Source organism: Pipistrellus hanaki, assembly GCF_964339955.1.
Source record: "Pipistrellus hanaki genome assembly, chromosome: 8".
Classification (NCBI taxonomy): Eukaryota; Metazoa; Chordata; class Mammalia; order Chiroptera; family Vespertilionidae; genus Pipistrellus; species Pipistrellus hanaki.
Window position 1 is genome coordinate 74,195,125 of NC_140510.1, and position 18,175 is coordinate 74,213,299.

The 18,175-nt window shown below is 44.8% G+C and overlaps 2 protein-coding genes across 7 annotated transcripts in view; one reads left to right on the forward strand and one right to left on the reverse strand.

Annotated features, from left to right (window-relative positions):
* Positions 1-1,438, reverse strand: part of ALS2 (alsin Rho guanine nucleotide exchange factor ALS2) — a 52,169-nt gene extending 50,731 nt beyond the window's left edge. For 2 of the 4 annotated variants that reach the window (XR_014795816.1, XM_084893164.1), the window contains exon 1: positions 1,352-1,438. The gene's annotated coding sequence lies outside the window, so the exon portion shown is untranslated. The remainder of the gene's footprint in view (positions 1-1,351) is intronic. The other 2 variants (XM_084893163.1, XM_084893161.1) reach the window with 1 other exon arrangement.
* Positions 1,439-17,589: 16,151 nt separating this feature from the next.
* CDK15 (cyclin dependent kinase 15) overlaps positions 17,590-18,175 on the forward strand; it is a 73,321-nt gene continuing 72,735 nt past the window's right edge. For 2 of the 3 annotated variants that reach the window (XM_084892143.1, XM_084892144.1), the window contains exon 1: positions 17,590-17,968. In XM_084892143.1, the coding sequence (XP_084748269.1) occupies positions 17,840-17,968 (129 nt within the window). In that variant the 5' untranslated portion in view covers positions 17,590-17,839. The remainder of the gene's footprint in view (positions 17,969-18,175) is intronic. The other variant, XM_084892146.1, reaches the window with a different exon arrangement.

Here is an 18,175-nt window from a genome sequence, read left to right on the forward strand (position 1 = left end):
CTTTCCCACCATTTAGTAAAATAAATAAATAAATAAATAAAAATGTAATTTTGGGTCATGACATAGTGAAAGAAGAAATTAATAATTATAAAAATAACTAGTATGTATTGAACATTTACCAGGTGCCAGGCACTATAATAAATTGATACATGAGCTATCAAATGTAAAGATACTACTCTGAGGAAGGAAGGTACTTTGACCTCAACTTAAAGATAAAGAAAATGAGACAGGAAAGTTAAGTAATTTTCCCAATATAAGTGGATGTATATCCAGATCCAAATCCTAGGATCTTAACCACTCTGCTTTTATTAACAAGGTTAAAATGTTGCAATTTACTGCGAAAGCAAAATTTCCACTGCTTTTAAGTTCTTTATGTATTCAATAACCCAAAGGTGGTCACTCCAAACCATTCATACCAATGACGAACTGAAAAAAATATTGGACCAATAAAGTTTGCTGACTGTTCATCATAAACACACATCGGAAAGCCTCCGAGGGAACAGTCACAGCCTCCCACAAATCTGAAAGGCAGTAGACGAAGGGTAAGCATGTGAGCCTTTCCCACCCTGAACCAGAACGAGAACACAGTTCCTGGAATAGGAGATTGTTTTCCCTCTTCCTCAGCATCCAAGGCCTCCTGCGCGGGAGTTGGGACAACTCTCCTGCCAGCACATAGTTGTCTGCCTCCAAAGCAGCCCTGTCACCGACGAGCACCCATCCCAGCGCCAGGGCTATTTCCTCAGACAGCCCCTGTTTACGTCCCGTCGTCGCTTCTCAAAAGAACTTAGCGCCCTCGGGCAGATCATTTTACATACGACAGGACTTGGCTAATCTACTAATTCTTCACATCCAAGTCACTTTTCTTTGTCCGAAACCGCCTTTTCAAGCCACCAAAACCCTGATCACCCCTCTCTTCGGCGATCTGCTTCCCGGGGCACAGCCGCCGCGTACCCTCTCCCAGGTTCGCGGCCGGGGACCGGGGACTTTGAGCTCAGCACTAGGCGTGAGCATTCAGTAGGTCCTCATGAATGAATGGGGGGAAGGAGCGTGGGTGCGGCCGGGAAGAGGGGGGTCGTGAAGGCACTTCACGCGGCTGAGACCACCGCAGGGGCGCCCCGTCCGGGGAGGGAGAGAAGGTGGCGACTTGGAAGAACCTGGGGCCCGGGCGAAGGGGCGCCGTCGGTCGGGTGCCGGCGTGGGAAGCGCGAGCGCTGTCTTTGTGGGTCCCCGCAACGCGATCGCGGGCCCCGCGCCTCCGCTTCCCACCCGGACCCCCGCCTCCCGCACACCGGAGGCCCGGGCCAGCCCGCCCGCAGGCGCCGAGGCCGCCCCGGGACGCGATCCGCCTCACCTGACGCTCCACCAGCGGCGCCGCGGTCTGCATCCCCGGCGAGCTTGTAGCCCAACAACACCGCGAGATCAGCTGATTCACGGGGGCGGGGCCTTAGGCGGCCGCGGGCCAGTAGGCGACGAGCGAGTGGGAAGTAGGCGGGGTCAGAGGCCGACGGTGCCTGGTAGGGGTCAAAATTATCCAAGAGGCATTGCGCACTGCGGAATAGAGCTTCAGTAGGTCTGTCCCTCCCTTACCGTGGGGCGGGGCTCCCGGGGCTCCCTCCCGGTTCTGAGGTCAATGACGTAACTTGGGGGGCCTCACTACCCCGTTGCTGGTGCTATGGAAACTAACTACTAGGGGCAGAGCAATTGGGAGCTGCATTCATTGTGTGACCGCCTCACACTGCAGGAATCAGAAGGGTCAGTTTGCTACTCTTTACAGCGAAAAGGCTAACATCTCTGCAAAGCGCTTCCTCGGGCTGCACCCTAACGGTGGTCTCTTCCGCTCCCGCGAATGACGTCATCGCCTTTGGCGCGGGTTGGCCCCGCTGTCCACGGTTTTCACTACTTCGCTGCAACCCCAAAGGACGGAGGCGGGCGGGAGGGAGGGAATGAATTGGCCTCTCCTGCGATTCCCACAAGGTACCCCGCTATGTAATAAGAGTAAAACCCGTTTGCTTTCCGCAGCCACGGCCCCTCAAATCGCACCCGAGACCCCGCACGATTTCCGGGAGCCGTGCGGAAGCTCCCTCTGCTGCGAGGCTGCGTGCCTTGGCTGCACCTGCTGCAAACTTGTACCCGGGCCACCGATGGCAGGTGGGCAGTCAGGGTCCGGAGCTCCTGGCCGAAAATGGTCTGTCACGTTCACTGATACCCTCAGCTCAGGGGTCTTGAGCCTCCGCCCGCCTGCAAACCCATGAACCTGTAGCAATTAAACCGACCTTGCCTACTCTACACCAGTGCTGGAAATCGCATAACCAGTGAACTGGCACCCGTGCACACCAGCGTCTCCAACTTCAGTCGGGACTTCCGTGGGACCGGGCAACCTTGTTAAGCCTAAAACAGTCTTTTCCAAATTGCTACTCAGATATTCTGCTATTCCCGGCCCCCGACTATTTCCAACACTCACTCTCCTAACTTCTCACTGAATTCTATCCACCCCAGCCCTTTGGTAAAAATGAAACACTCTGTCTCCTACGTTTCTGAAGAAAATGAGACCACTGCGAAGGAATTTCCTTAGCTCCCACCAGCCACTGTTACAAAACCTACCTGAAGCCCTTCCTTTCCTTCTGAGAAGAGGTGTTCTGTCCTCTCTAGGTGAATCTGGCCACTTGAACCCCAAATCCCTTCCAATCCCTTTAGAGACTTTGGTATTATCCCTTCCTTTTGTGCATTTCAATCTCCACCTCTCTCTTACTCTTATTCTTCAGTATATGAGCCTGTTCCTGCCTAACCCGTCTTTTAATATATTTATCCTCTGTCCTCATTTCTTTTTTTTAAAAAAATATATATTTTATTGATTTTTTACAAAGAGGAGGGAAAGAGATAGAGAGTTAGAAACATTGATCCGCTTCCTCTTGCACACCCCCTACTGGGAATGTGCCTGCAACCAAGGTACTTGAATCAAACCTGGAACCTTTCAGTCCACAGGTCGAGGTTCTATCCACTGAGCCAAACCGCTTAGGGCTCTGTCCTCATTTCTTTAGCAACCTCCTTTTCTTTCCCACTCTCTCCTATCCCTTTCTATAATCTTTACTTTTTGTCTACCGACACCAGTAGTCACCTTCTACTTTTGGAATCTAATGAATCAGTCTAAGAATCAAAACATTTTATGCAGCCATTTAAATGGATGAATGAATCTATCTATATTGATATGGAATGATCTAGAACACATGTGTCAAACACAAGGCCCGCGGGCCAAATCCAGCCCGCCAGGCCTTGCAATGTGGCCCGCACCGCGCTGTCATCACTGCACTCCGCTGTCAGTTTATGACATTGTCAGTTTATGACTGTTCAGTAAACCATTGGGCCCGCGATTTAGGCTGGATATTAGATTTTGACCCCTTCTCTGATTGAGTTCGACACCCCTAATCTAGAAGTTAAAATTGTTAAGAGAAAAAAATACCAGATACTGAGTCACGTGTATTGTATTCCAGTAATTGTGTATGCGTGACTTTGAGAAAGAGAGAGAGAGAGAGAGAGAGAGAGAGAGAGAGAGAGAGAGAGAGAGAGAGAGAGACATGTGTCCTCTGAAAGGACACATTAAACCATGACTAGCCATCCATGGCTGGGCAGCTCAGTTGGTTAGAGCATGCTCCTGATACACCAAGATTGTAAGTTTGATCCCTGGTCAGGGCACAAATAAGAGGCAACCAATGAATGCATTAATAAATAGAATAACAAATTGATTTTTTTTTTCCTGCTCGCTCAAGTCGGTTTGGTTCAGTGGATAAAGCATCAGCCTGCAGACTGAAGGGTCCCAAGATAGATTCTGGTCAAGGGCACATGCCCAGGTTGTAGGCTAGATCCCCAGTAAGGGGCGTGCAGGAGGCATTAATCAATTATTATCTCTCATCATTGATGTTTCTCTCTCTCTCTCTCTCTCTCTCTCTCTCTCTCTCTCTCTCTCTCTCTCTCTCTCTCCCTCCCTCCTTCTTCCTCTCTGAAGTCAATAAAAAATATATTTTTAAAAATTGATGTTTCTGTTTCTCTCTTTAAAAACATTAAAAACACATACTTTTAATGCCAAGTGACTAATGCCAAGGAGAATTGGAAACAAAAGTGGAAGGAAAACTCACTTTTTATTCTATGCAATATTGCACTGCTTGAACTTGTAACTTTACAAATATGGCTTGAATATACTTTTTACTTATTTTTTGAAACATGAAAAAACTATGTAGTCTTATCTTCCTTTCTCTCTTATTGTTCTAGACTTCTGGGACACACTCCTGGGTTTTCCTCCTACACTTTTAGACTCTTTCACTTTTCCCTAAAATTCTCAGATTAAATAAGTATATAATCCACACTTACACTGTGCTGGGCACTGTTCTAGGCACTAGGGAGACATGATAACGAAAAGAAACAGGCCAAGAGTCCCTGTTCTCATGGAACGTGCACTCTCCTGGTGTGGACGAGAGTCTCCAGAGATGGCGCCATCAGTTCCTCCATTCATGTATGCAAATGCCACTCTTGGCAGCCAGTGATGGAATCTATTTCTTCTTCCCCTGATCGTGGCCTAGGCTTGTGGTTTTTGTTGTTGTTGTTTTTTAACTAATGGAATGTGGCAGAAATGAAGTTCTGGGGCTAATGAATTAATTCCTTAAATAAACTGGCAGCTTCCAGATCTCCCTCTGAGAAGCCAGCTGCCGCCCTAAAGAAGCTTCAGCAATATCCCAGATTGGTAAGAGAACGTGTAGAGATAAGCCACCTGGAAGTTCATTCAGGTGCCAGAATGTGAGCGAAGCCCTCAAGTTCCTTCCATGTCAGCCCAGTTCCTGGCCAAGGGCAGCCGAAGGATTGGCACCAGCGAATGCCAGTGGTGCAGAACAGCTTCACCAGGACCTGCCTGAATTCCTGCCTGAATTCCTGCCTGATGCTGGTGCTAGCTCCAGTCTTCTGGCTGATTATCCGCTGGACGAACTGAGGAGTGATTCTCCCACTTTTTTGTTCTTAAAAGTCAGATAACAAGGATCCTCCTAGACTCAAAGGTCAAAAGGATTGGATGCCCTGGAACAATCCAGGCATGAGTGTGTGAGAGAGAGAGTGTGTGTGTGTGTGTGTGTGTGTGTGTGTGTGTGTGTCTGAGTGAGTGTGTGTGGAGGGGGACATGGTGCCTATGGAAGGCAATGATAGCCTAATTTAGATAATATTGCAATACAATATATTATTTGCAAAATTCTTCACATGTGTATGTTATCCTTAAAACAACTCATGATGGGTATAATTATTCCTAAAATACACAGGAACAAACTGAAGCCCACTGACTTTTCCAGGTTAACCCAACTACTCTAAGTGGCAGAGGGACCCACACCCAGGTCTCCAAATCTAGATCTCCAAACTCCAAATTCTCATTCCACCACACCCCCCTCCACACACACACACACACACACACACACACACACACACACACGAACTCCCACGGGATCAAGGTGGTGAATAGAGGATTTAGGACTAAGATAAAAAGTTGGGTTCGGCCAAAACCAGTTTGGCTCAATGGATAGAGCGTCGGCTTGGGGATTGAAGGGTCCCGGGTTCGATTCCAGTCAAGGGCATGTACCTTGGTTGCGGGCATATCCCCAGTAGGGGGTGTGCAAGAGGCAGCTGATCGATGACTCTCATTGATGTTTCTAACTATCTCTCTCCCTTCCTATCTGTAAAAAAATCAATAAAATATATATATTTTTAAAAAGTTGGGTTCAAAAAAGAGATGATAGAGAGTAACAGAAGTAACAGGCTCAGTGAAGGCTGGCATTAGAAACTAAGACTCGTGGAGGGCAGTGGACAGGGATGTGCTCAAAGTGGGGTCACAAAAACAAGAAGTAAACACTGGTTCTAGGCCCCCATCCTCCGTGTGTGTGTGTATATGTGTGGGATGGGGGTTGCTTCACACACATATAAATGCTACTATTTACTTTAACAGCCATGTGTTAGGAGTCTGAAAGGAGCATAGATAAACTTCATAGTCTCAGAGAATGCATTTACTAACTTTCAAGGAGAACCGTGAAATTAGTCCTGAGGGAGCACAGTTCAGACAATCAGATCCAGGAGCTCAGCCTCTCAGGAGATGGGGTAGAGGAGGGGAGAACCAGAGAAGTAAGGAAAGGTTCAGAGAAAAGATGGAACCTCAGCTAGGCCTTGAAGGAGGGGTAGAGACCGCCAAGGGAGGAGCGTGTCAGATGAGAAATAGAACAGCAAGGAAGGTTGGTTGGACAGTGAGGCTACTGGTGCGCTGCCATGACGGTATGTGGATGATTAGGGAATTGGGATGGGCGGGGCAAGGTATAGTCAGGGTGTCAGAGCCAAGCCCAGGAATGTAGACGGATTCCATTGGGGGTGGGGGGTGGGGGTCCTTTGAGGACATTTAAACAGAAATGATCAAAAAGGTGTTTTAAAGGAAAATATTTTGGGCTTTTAAAGTGTAGTTGTAGCCTGTTATCGTATTCTATCTAACCATTGAAATAGAGGTTGTGTGTATGTGTGTGTTACACTTTTTATTCTTACTGAATTCGATTACATTTCTCTATCCCACCTTAAAAAGGGGAGTTTAAACAACTTAGACCTTTGTTTTCAAAATTGGATGCTGAGATTCCGAGTGGTTGAGGTTTTAGAACAGGGGCGCCCAACTCTTGTTGACATCTGGGAGCACTTTCCTATGTGGCTGAACTTCATGCAAGAAGATAATGAACCAAATGAGGAGCAAAGACCTGCTGGTGGCATATTGTAATTGTGGGGAATGATTTAAATAGAAATGCTTCTACTCAGCTCATACCAAATGGAATTAGTGGATTGAATGACTAATCACTAGATGTAGGTAAGCAAATGATGACTTATTTTTAGAATGGAAGCATGAAGCTGTATGAGCGTTGTTGAGGCGCATGTTCATAAATCTCGCATTATGACATATAAGTAACCACTAAAGCAAGTATATTTTAATACAATGTAAATATCTACATATTCTTCTATATCTGAGTTACTTTTATGTAACTGCCGGAAACCGATCATTGTCTCACTAATAGAAAGATGTGGAAGGCTGGTCAACCTTGAAACTCTGAAAGGTCAGAGCCAACCACTCCCTATCTATTTAAGACAATGGTAACTGAGGCAACTTCCCCACCAAATAATCACGTCAATCCTTACTGATAAGATAATCTGCCTGTTACTGGAATTGCCTGCCTAAGGGCTATGGGTGTATCCCATAGTCTCAATAAAAGGGATAGCAAGGCCAAAGCAAAGCCATAGTCCTCCCACTAGAGGCGGGCTCCTGCCTGGCCCCCAATATTCCAAATGAATATTTCTCTAGTGTTTTTCATTTGTGTGCGGCCTTCTCCAGAACCCAAACCCTGAACCCGAACCCTGAACCCGAACCCTGAACCACGCGGGATGTGAAAGGGGCTCCCACATGTAACATATACTTCTCAAGCTGGGCATTACAGTCTTTTTTTTTTTTTTTTTTTTTTTTTGTGGTGTGCTAAAAATAAAGAACAGCAGTTCTGGCCCAAGGGCCTCTTTTTTGTGTATGTATTACAGTGTATAACATATAAAGTGTAAACATTTAAAAAAAAGCATTTAGGCCCAACCTACAAAAAATAGCATCCCAAGTATTTATTTGCAAGTGAGTTTGAAACTTAGAACATGTTTTCCTATAGAAACAGTGAAGTAAATACTGTATTTGTTCCTGGACTAATCTACAAATGTTATGTGATTTATGATCCTATCTAATAAAGCGGAGATATGCTAATTGACCATCATGCCCTCACAAAGATGGTTGTGCCCCAGCCAATAAGGAGGGAATATGCTAATGAACTGCCACACCCTCAAAGATGGCAGCACTCACAGCCACAAGATGGTGGCTCCCAGTCCCTTCCCTTCAGCCCTGCCTGGGTGGCAGGCGCACAGGCAGTTCTGGCCACTCCATGTGCCTGCCTCCAGAGCCCCTCAGTCCCCTCAGCCTCCTACCCGCCCAGGGCCAGCCCGAGGCACAGGCAAGCCTCGGATGACGGCTGCCCAGCCACCCAGGGCCACCCGAGACTCAGGTAACCAGGGTTGGCGGAGGCTTGCGCTAACAGCAGTGGCAGCAGCAGAGGTGTGATGGGGGTGTTGCCTTCCCCTGATTGCTGGGTTGCCTCCCACCTCTGAGGGCTCCAGGACTGTGAGAGGGGTCAGGCCAGGCTGAGGGACCCCCCACCCGGTGAATTTCCATGCACCGGGCCTCTAGTGTTCATTTGCAATGAAAAAAAAAAAAAGAAAAAAAAAGGAAGCAATGCTTTTGCAATACTTTACAATTAAAAAAAGAGGAGAAGCCCTTGGTACTAAGTACTTTTTCATAGATGCTGGCACTTAAAGAAAAGCAGGTTTTAAGGGACAAGGACGAAGCGTTCGATGGAAGTTGTGGAGCTCTGGCAGGCAGAGGGGAAGGGGTAGTTAGCGGGAAACAGCTGATCCAGCCACACTGGAGCCCGAGGCAACAGGAAAAACGTGCACCCTATGCATACGTGGATCAAAGTAGCTTCTCATATTTGGAATCAATAGGAAAAAGTTAATAAAAGCCTAACAGTTTGGAAAAACATCTATAAGTAAAACCCCCTGTTGCCAATCTACTCACACACCATTGTCAACCCTCAGAAACCCGCCTGCCCCACCCCCCGGGCAGGGTCGGAGGTCAGAAGCGAGGGAATCCCTGCAGCCACTGGGTGGACCCGACGGCTGATTGGAAAGCCCTGACTGTTCCCTTTGCACAGATCATAAAACAAGCTGGAGTAGCTCGGTTTTATTTAAAATGCTGCTATAAATAAATAAATAAATAAATAAATAAATAAATAAATACTGCTACTGTACTTTGTTCACCATGGATTTTTAACATTCATTTTCATTTTCATTTAAAAATATTGCATTAAGATTATTATTATTATTATTATTATTATTGTCTTCATTACCAAGGTGTGTGTGTGTGTGTGTGTGTGTGTATCCCTTTCTGCCTTATCCCAATCCAGGCACTGGTGGGAAGCAGTGAGGAAGCCCCAGGCTAACCTTTTCCCCCCTCTTCTTTCTTCCCTTCCTTCCTTCTCCCTCTCTCTGCCTCTTGCTCCTCCTCCCCTCCCCGCTTCCTATCTCTTAGTTAATTTTTTAATGGACTTTCTTTCTCGGGGTCCGTCACTTTCCCTGGCTGTCACTGAAGGCCCTCCCCTGGTAGGGGATCCTGGGGGCTGGGGGCTGGGGGCTGGGGGCTGGGGCGGGCACAGGAGTCCTGAGGGGAAGAGGCCTAATCGGTTTGCACAGATTTTAAAAAAGCTGGTTAAACCCTTTAAGCTTTAGAGACTTGGGGCCATGTCTGGTTTGTCCAGCCCTAGTAACTGCTAGGCTTAAGTGTGCGATAAAGGCAGGTGGAGGAATAAACCTATGAAGCAACGGGGTGGGGTTAGGCAAAAAGATTCTTATAAAAGGACGGGTGTAATTTTGAGCGTTTGCCCGAGGTGGAGTCACCTTGGCTGTGAGTGGCAAAGCACAGAGAAAACTGAAGTGATGGGTGGGGTGGTGTAGTCAGTAGTTAGGGCATCAGCCCCACATACTGAAGGGTCAAGGGTTTGATTCTTGGCCAAGGGCATGTTCCTGGATTGCAGGTTGAATCCTACTTTCAGGAGGCAACTGATTGATATGTCTCTCTCACATCAATGTTTCTCTCTCCCCTTCCCCGCCCCCCACTGCCTTCCGCTCTCTCTGGAGATGATAGATAGATAGATAGATAGATAGATAGATAGATAGATAGATAGATAGATAGATAGATAGATAGATAGAGTATCCTTAGCTGAGGATTAACAACAACAACTGAGGTGAATTGTGGTGGGAGGAGAGATTTGGGGTTTGGAGGAGTCTTCTCTTAAGGAAAAGAAAGTGGATTTGTTCAGTTCTCCATCCTGGCCACCGAGTGGTGCTGTTGGCACAGGCTGGCTGCTTTCTGGAATTGGGATAGCAGGCGCCAGGCATCCTGGGATGGAGATGGGGAGAGGGTCACAGAGGCTCCTCCATAACAGTTTGTGAGAATCAGAAATTCACAAGTTAGGTTTCTGTAAGTTGTGTTTATTTGTATTTATGTACCCACAATACATGTACATTTTAAAGTACAGTAACAATCAGTACTAAAGTTCTACTGTGCCTAGTACTGTGGAATGTGCTACTCTTCAGCAAGATGCAAGAAACCTCAGGGCAATGTTAAAGAAAGTTCTGGAAGCATTTAATGTATTTCATAGAAACGCACAGTGGCAGATTGTACGCAGGCGTCCTTATTCTTTAGTCAGAGCACTTCTACAGTGAGCTGCCTGTCCCCGTGTACATTGTCCAGGGGGCTGTGGGAAGAGAGGCTCGGAGTGAAAACTGCAGAGGGAGGGCGTGCACCTCAGCTTCTGCTGTCAGGGAGGCGTGTTTCCTGTCGAAAGGAAGTTCTTCCATGGAGTTTAGGATCCCATTCTGAGAAGCAAGAAACAGAAACCCGGGGTGCTATGGTTCAGGGAGAAGGGTACTCACTGTGTGGTGAAGAGCATAGATCCTAAAGTCAATACCAGTGGGTTTAAATCCTGACACTTGCACTCTAAGAAACTTTGGACAATCCCCATTTTTTTTCATCTAAAATTGGGATGGTAGCCTTAACTGGTTTGGCTCAGTGGATAGAGCGTCGGCCTTGGACTGAAAGGTCCCAGGTTCGATTCTGGTCAAGGGCATGTACCTTGGTTGTGGGTGCAGAAGGCAGCTGATGGATGTTTCTCTCGCATTGATGTTTCTAACTCTCTACCCTTCTCCCTACCTCTCTGTAAAAAAAAATCAATAAAAATATTTTTTAAAATAAAAAAATTAAATAAAATTGGGGTGGTAAATATCTATATCACAGAATTTAAATGAGATGATGTATATGAAGTGCTTGCTTCGAACAGATCAAATCAAATGGTAGCCATATCAGGTGGAACTGCCTAGTAGAGGAAGGGGGGACCAAGAACAGGTGTGGAAACTCTCTGGTGTGACTTACTATCTCCCAGTTCTTAATTTGTCTCAAGAAGGAAAGTGAAGTAGGTGTAAAGTATGGACTTTGAAGCTGCTCTGCCTTAGCTCAAATCCTGATTTCACCACTTTTTTCTTGTGTGGCCCTAGGCAAATTATTTAATGCGTCTGACGGCGGAATTGTTATGAGTAAATTACAAGTAAACCATGTGTTTGCCTTATTATTAGTCACTTTCCCCCCTACCGATAGTCAGGAGTCTTTCACTAAATATGTAGCGAGTTGCCTCACCGTGGGACCTGACTCTCCTACATTTACAAATCTATTCTTTGTTAAAGGAACATTAAATCACTCTTTAAAATATATATATATATATATATATATATATATATATATATATATATATATATTATTGATTTTTTTACAGAGAGGAAGGGAGAGGGATAGAGAGTTAGAAACATTGACTAGATGCCTCCTGCACACCCCCTACTGGGGATGTGCCCACAACCGAAGTACATGCCCTTGACGGGAATCGAACCTGGGACCTTTCAGTTCGCAGACTGACGCTCTATCCACCAAGCCAAACCAGCTTTGGCTAAACCACTCTTTTAAAAACCATGTCAGTATGTTGAAAGTGGGAGATGAAATATTAAATTGGTGTCCTCTATTTCCGTGGGCCACAGATCCTCAGTTCAAGTCATTTCTGGAATTTTCCCTCAATGGCTTGACTCCAGAAAGGAGGACAAAGCAATCCTACAAATGCAAATAACAACAGAAAACATCTGGTCTGCAGAAGCACAGTTTTATTTTATCCTACAAACAGGGAGTCTCCCACTTTCCCTGCATCCACAGATTCCTGAAGATTCCCGTGTCGTTTCAGACAAAGGGTCCTTTTTGGGCCGTGCTCGGTCTAATTGCGCTATTTCACAAGCTAACCCATAGTGTCACAGGAACACCTTGCAATTAGCTTTCCGTACCTGCCTGTGAAATGTCTCTTTTAACCTGTCATTGCTCCCCAGTAGTTCCAGAGGGTGGACTCCACATATGGAATCGCTCAGCACTCGTGAGCGTTCCATCCGTAGCTCACAGTTTTGATCCACAGCAGGTTTAACTACTCTTTCCAAGTGAAGGCCAGGATGTGGGGAGAGCCCGAGAGGGAGACGGAATCTAGCGTTACAGCCAGGAGCACGGAGCTTAAAGCCAGAGGACTGGAACTGGGGCATTTGGCATTTCTGAGCAGAGATTTCCAAGGGCTGTAAGGAGTTTTCTTAAATCAGTGAGAACTTGGGACATTTGGAAACATGGCCATCTTGCTCCACATTTTTTTTTTCTCATTAACTCCTTCGTTTTGAACCCTAGTCTTTCTCGAAGGCAGTGGAGATGGAAGGTAGCACTGGAACTTCTACCATCGACCTCCTCGTGAAAACTGAGTACAAGTGCACAAATAGCACACTGACACGCGGTGACAATCGGATGTAAAGAAGGACCACAGATGCCTGTAGTTACAAAGGAGACGCAGACACCACGTGCTTGCAGTTCTGCTATGGCCAGCAGACAGCACTCCCCGCTTGTAAACGTTTTGAGGGAAACAAGAGTTGAAAGTACTCCAGGAAGACGAGAGACGTAACAGATTTCAGAATCATACTCTGTAGCTGTTATTTGAACCAAAGATGGTGTCACATGAGTTTTGATTAGTGAACAGAGTCACTTGACTGTTACTGGTTCACCTTAAATAGAATCACTAATTTCAATCACTAATGAGAAATGAGAAATGAGACCAAACAGAGAATTTTTGCTTTTTGTGCAAATTCAGTGATCAGTGTCTCCTCATTAAATGAAATTTGGAAGATTCATTAGTCTTTACAGATTTTTTTTTTTTTTTTTTACTATTTGCTCGATTAGTAGCCTTGAGAAAGTTGCATAAATTCTCTGCGACTCAGGAGCCTCATGATGAAGTGGGGATACTCATGATGCTTACTCACTGTCATGGAGCTGGAGGATCAGCAGGACCCTGACGCAGAGCAAGCTGTTACTGTGATTACTACTACTGCTACTACTATTATCAATACTACTACCACCACTACTACTACCGTACTACTGAGATAGGCCGAGCCTCTCCTAAGCAGATGGGAATGTTCTTTGGTTAGTGTTTGTTTGTTTGTTTGTTTTGTTTTTAAATCTCTCCTGGATAAGTTTAAAGTTTCTCTTTAGAGCTCTGCTCTGCACCTGCTCCAGTAGATACCAGCCAATGGGAGGAACCTGGAAAGCTAAGAGCTCCCTCTGCACCTGCGTGAAGAGCCCCTCGCTTATAAGCCTGACCCAGCGGCAGTGTGGAGGAGCCACGCTGGTGTGAGCCCATGTTCCCCTGGTGCACCACGCTCACTCCCTTTCTTCTTTCTCTCCACCCTTTGGATTTTTTTTGCCTCATCTCCTGATTTCCACCTATAGGGGAGCAAGACTCCCTTTGGTGGTCAAATTACTATTGTAGTTTTATCTGAAGACACACACACACACACACACACACACACACACACACACACTAGAAGTAGGCAGAAATGAATATAAAGAGATAAATAAATAATCAAAATGTATGGATTTCATGGAAATGGGTTTTTAAGAATATTGCTTTTGCCCAGCCAGTGTGTTGACCCAAGAACCAAGAGGTCAAGGTTGGATTCCTGGTCAGGTCACATGCCCCGGGTTTTGGACTCAGTGTCTGGTGGAGGGGCGAATAGGAGGCAGCCGATCAGTGATGTTTCTGTCACTTTATCTCTCTCCCTTCTCTCTCTAAAAATGAATAAAAACATATTTTTAAAAAATAATATTTTTTTCCACTTTCTTATTTAGAAAATTCTTAAATACACAAAAGTGAATCACCATTAAACCACCATCTAGCTTAAACATTCATCAACATTTTTACCAGTTTTGTTATTTTTATTTCCAACATTATTTTTCTGGAACAAGGAAATTATATCATTCTGCCTATAAATATTTAGCATGCATTTTTAACTGTACGATTGTCTTCAAACATAATTACCATGCAAAATTAAAAATAATTCTTAAGATCATCTAATACCATATTTAATTTTTCATATTTGCCCCAGAAATGTCATTTTATAGGGCATGGTTACCAGGGGCTGGGGCATGGGGGAAATGGGGAAATATTGGTCAAAGATATCTATATATAATTCAGATTTGCAGGCTGAATCAATTCTGGAGATACTCAGCAGGGTGATTATAGTGAGCAATACTGTATTGCATACTTGAAATTTGCTAAAATAACTGCTCCTAATTGTTCTTGCAAACAAAAAAAATTAACTATGTGCAGGGACAGACAAGTTAATTAGCTTGATTGTGGTAAACATTTCACAATGAACATATATATCAAAACATAATCTTGTATACCTTAAATATATACAACATTATTTGTCCACAATGCCTCACTAAAGCTGATTGGCGAGAGAGATGTTTTACAGTTGATTTGTTCTAATCAGGATTCAAACAAGGTCTACATATTGCATTAGTTGAAGCTCTTAAGATTTCTGAATTATCTTCTTTTTTTATGTCATTGATCTGTTAGATAAATCAGGTTATTCATTTTTTCTAATATCGCTGTTTGCTTTCTTGTATTATTTAACTTCTCTATCCTCTGTGTTTCTTGTAATTCGGTATGAGATCTAGACACTTCATTAGATTCATATGAAAATTTTTTTCTTTAGTCAAAACTACATCAGTCTTGGTGTATGGCTCAGTTGGGAGCACCACCCTGTGCACCAAAAGGTTGTAGGTTCGATTCCCAGCCAGGGCACATACTAGTAGACTATGGGTTTCATCTACAGTCAGGGCACTTAAGCACTTACAGGAGGCAACCAATCCATGTTTCTCTCTTATATTAATCTCTCTCTCTCTCTCTCTCTCTCTCTCTCTCTCTCTCACATGCTAGTTCTCGCTCTCGCCCTTTCTTTCTCAATAAAAACATATCCTGCGCAGCTGGCATGACTCAATAGTTGAGCACCAACCTATCAACCAGGAGGTCACAGTTTGATTCCAAGTCAGGGCACATGCCTGGGTTGTGGGTTCTATCCCAAGTGTGTGGTGTGCAGGAGACAGCCAATCAATGATTCTCTCTCATCATTGACGTTTCTACATCTCTCTCTCCCTCTTCTTCCTCTCTGAAATCAATAAAAATATACTTTAAAAAAATAGTCAATTGACTTTAGGCAAAGCATGAATTATTTTATTTTTGAAAAACTGAAGGGTTTACAATTTCTCTCAGTAGCCCATTTTAGTATCAAAACAGAGCATTTTAAACCTTTAAGAAAATCAAGAGAGATGAAAATCAAAACGACAATGAAGTACCATCTCACACCTATCAGAATGGTATCATCAACAAATTAACAAACAAGTGTTTGTGAGAATGCGGATAAAAAGGAACCCTCGTGCACTGCTGGTGGGAATGCAGACTGGTGCAACCACTGAGGAAAACAGTATGGAGTTTCCTCAAAAAACTGAAAATGGAACTCCCCTTTGACCCAATAATCCCACTCCTAGGAATATATCCTAAGAAACTAGAAACACTAATCAAAAATGATATATGCACCCCTATGTTTATAGCAGCACAATTCACCATAGCTAAGATTTGGAAACAGCCTAGGTCCCTGTCAGCAAATGATTGGGTCAGAAAACTATGGTACATCTACACAACGGAATACTATGCTGCCATAAAAAAGAAGGAATTCTTATCATTTGCAGCAACCTGGATGGAATTGGAGAACATCATGCTGAGTGAAATAAGCCAGTCAATGAAAGAAAAACACCACATGATCTCACTCATTTATGGGTAATAAAGAACATTATAAACTGATGAACAAAAAGATAGATACAGAGACAGAAAAGCAACAGACTGTCAAATTACAGCGGGAAGGTTAGGGAGATATAGGGGAGATAAGAGATCAACTGAAGGACTTGTATGCATGCATATAAGCATAACTAATGGACGCAAAAGTCTGGGGGGTGAGGGCATGTATGGGATGGGGAGGCAATGGTAAGATACGTACACATATAATACCTTAATAAAAAATGAAGGAAAAAAAGTCAAGCTATACTATTTCAGCAACTTGTGACTTAGGTGAATTACCCCCTAGGCTAATTCATATACTAACCATTTAAAAATTAGAAAAGTTATGAGGGTGATAATGAAAAACTGTCTCAAACCTTGTCTGGGATATAACTTTTGTATGATAGCATTGACAATCTCCTTTTAGGAAGAAATCACCATTTCTGACAAAATATAACCTAATTGTGATAAATTCTAAAAGAATTATGAAATATTCTGAGAAATTAGCTTTTCTCATTCTGGGCTGTCAATCAAAAGTTAAATCATCTTTAACCAAATACTATTTTATCTCTTTTTTTTTTGTATTAATCTAAGTAGTCGCCTAAAAACAAAACAACAAAACAAAAAACTACATGTCTCTAATTTTACTGACTCCTTGAATTGGCCTGTTCTAGGTATTTTCTCTTTTGGCAATATTAAAATAAAATTTTAATACATTATCATAATAAATTATCTGAAAGGTTTTTTTAAACCATTGTGCGGCTCATATGTCCAATATACATAAATATTGTTGTGATAACAGACAAACCTCATTTTTCCCCTTTAATGATGATGATTGTGTGTGTGTGTCCTACATTCTGTCTCACTCAGGTTAGTACATTATAGTGGCAATAACCCACCTTAGGAGTCTATGAAAGTAAAACGTTCTGTTCAAAGGCTACAAGCTAGCTTAAGCTAGATCCTTGATGTGGCATGCTATTAATATAGTAAACATTAATTCCATGGATGTGAAAGGAAGGCGGGGAAGAGGGAAGGACAAAGGAAAAGAAGAAGATATTTTATGCAAACTCCTCTCTCTCTCTCTCTCTCTCTCTGCCAGCGGGCAGCGGTGTCTGTATTATATCTGTGTCATAAGAACAGCACTGGAGCCCTAACCGGTTTGGCTCAGTGGATAGAGCGTTGGCCTGCGGACTGAAGGGTCTCAAGTTCAATTCCAGTCAAGGGCATGTACCTTGGTTGCGGGCACATCCCCAATAGGGGGTGTGCAGGAAGCGGCTGATCGATTATTCTCTCTCATCGATGTATCTAACTCTCTGTCCTTCTCCCTTCCACTCTGTAAAAAATCAATAAAATATATTTTTTTTAAAAAAAGAACAACACAGGGACTCAGATAGTTTTTGAATGAATGAATTGAATGAGTGAATGAATGACTACCCGTCTCGGGTACACTATTGCTTGAAGGTGAAGTGATGGAGTCAGTATCTGCACCTTTCCCCGTGTTATGATTCTGTGGCTGCCTTGACTTTGAAGAACTGGCTAGGTTGCAGATCCGTTTTAAAGTCTGGAAAGCAAAATGCTCTCAGAGAAAAGGCAGGGAGAAACACACCTCTCCACGCGTCCACTTCCATAATTCCTATCATGATTATTCACATGGACAAGCGCCGCGGATGCATCAAGACTCTGTGCACCCTCGGAGCTCACCTGGGGCTGCAGTCTGAACGTAACGGAGCCCAGTGGCATCGCACCCAATCGCAGCCGGCCTGCTTCCCGGGGTGCACAGGGTTCCAATGGGTGCGCTCTCCCGCCGACCAGGAGGGAAACTGCTGAAGTCATGAGGCCGCCCCAGCGGAGCCCGCATGCGAGTCATGTGAAAGCTCGGGCGGCGCGGCTGACCTCTGGCAGGAAGGCAGGGGCCGGGGACGGAGAGGCCGGGGCTCGGGGCGCGCCGGCTCCGGAGCCTGGAGACGATGGGCCAGGAGCTGTGCGCCAAGACGCTGCGGCCCGGCTGCGGCTGCCATCGCTGCGGGGAGGGGGGCGACGCGCGCGGCTGTCAGAGGAGAGCGCCCGCCAGCACCGGCGCCGAGGCTGCCATCCAGGTACTGGTCCCCACGCCGCAGCATCTCCCTGTGCCATCAGCAGGAGAGGCTGGCTCCCTTCTCTGGCGGGCAGGCAGGGTCTGCTGGCTCTGCGGTAGGTCTCAACCAATAAAAAGACGTTGCTGTTAAAGTCACAGGGGGATTTATAGCCATTGTTATCAAGTCTGGAGTTGTGCTTTGTAAACCAAAAGGGAAAAAAATATCCCC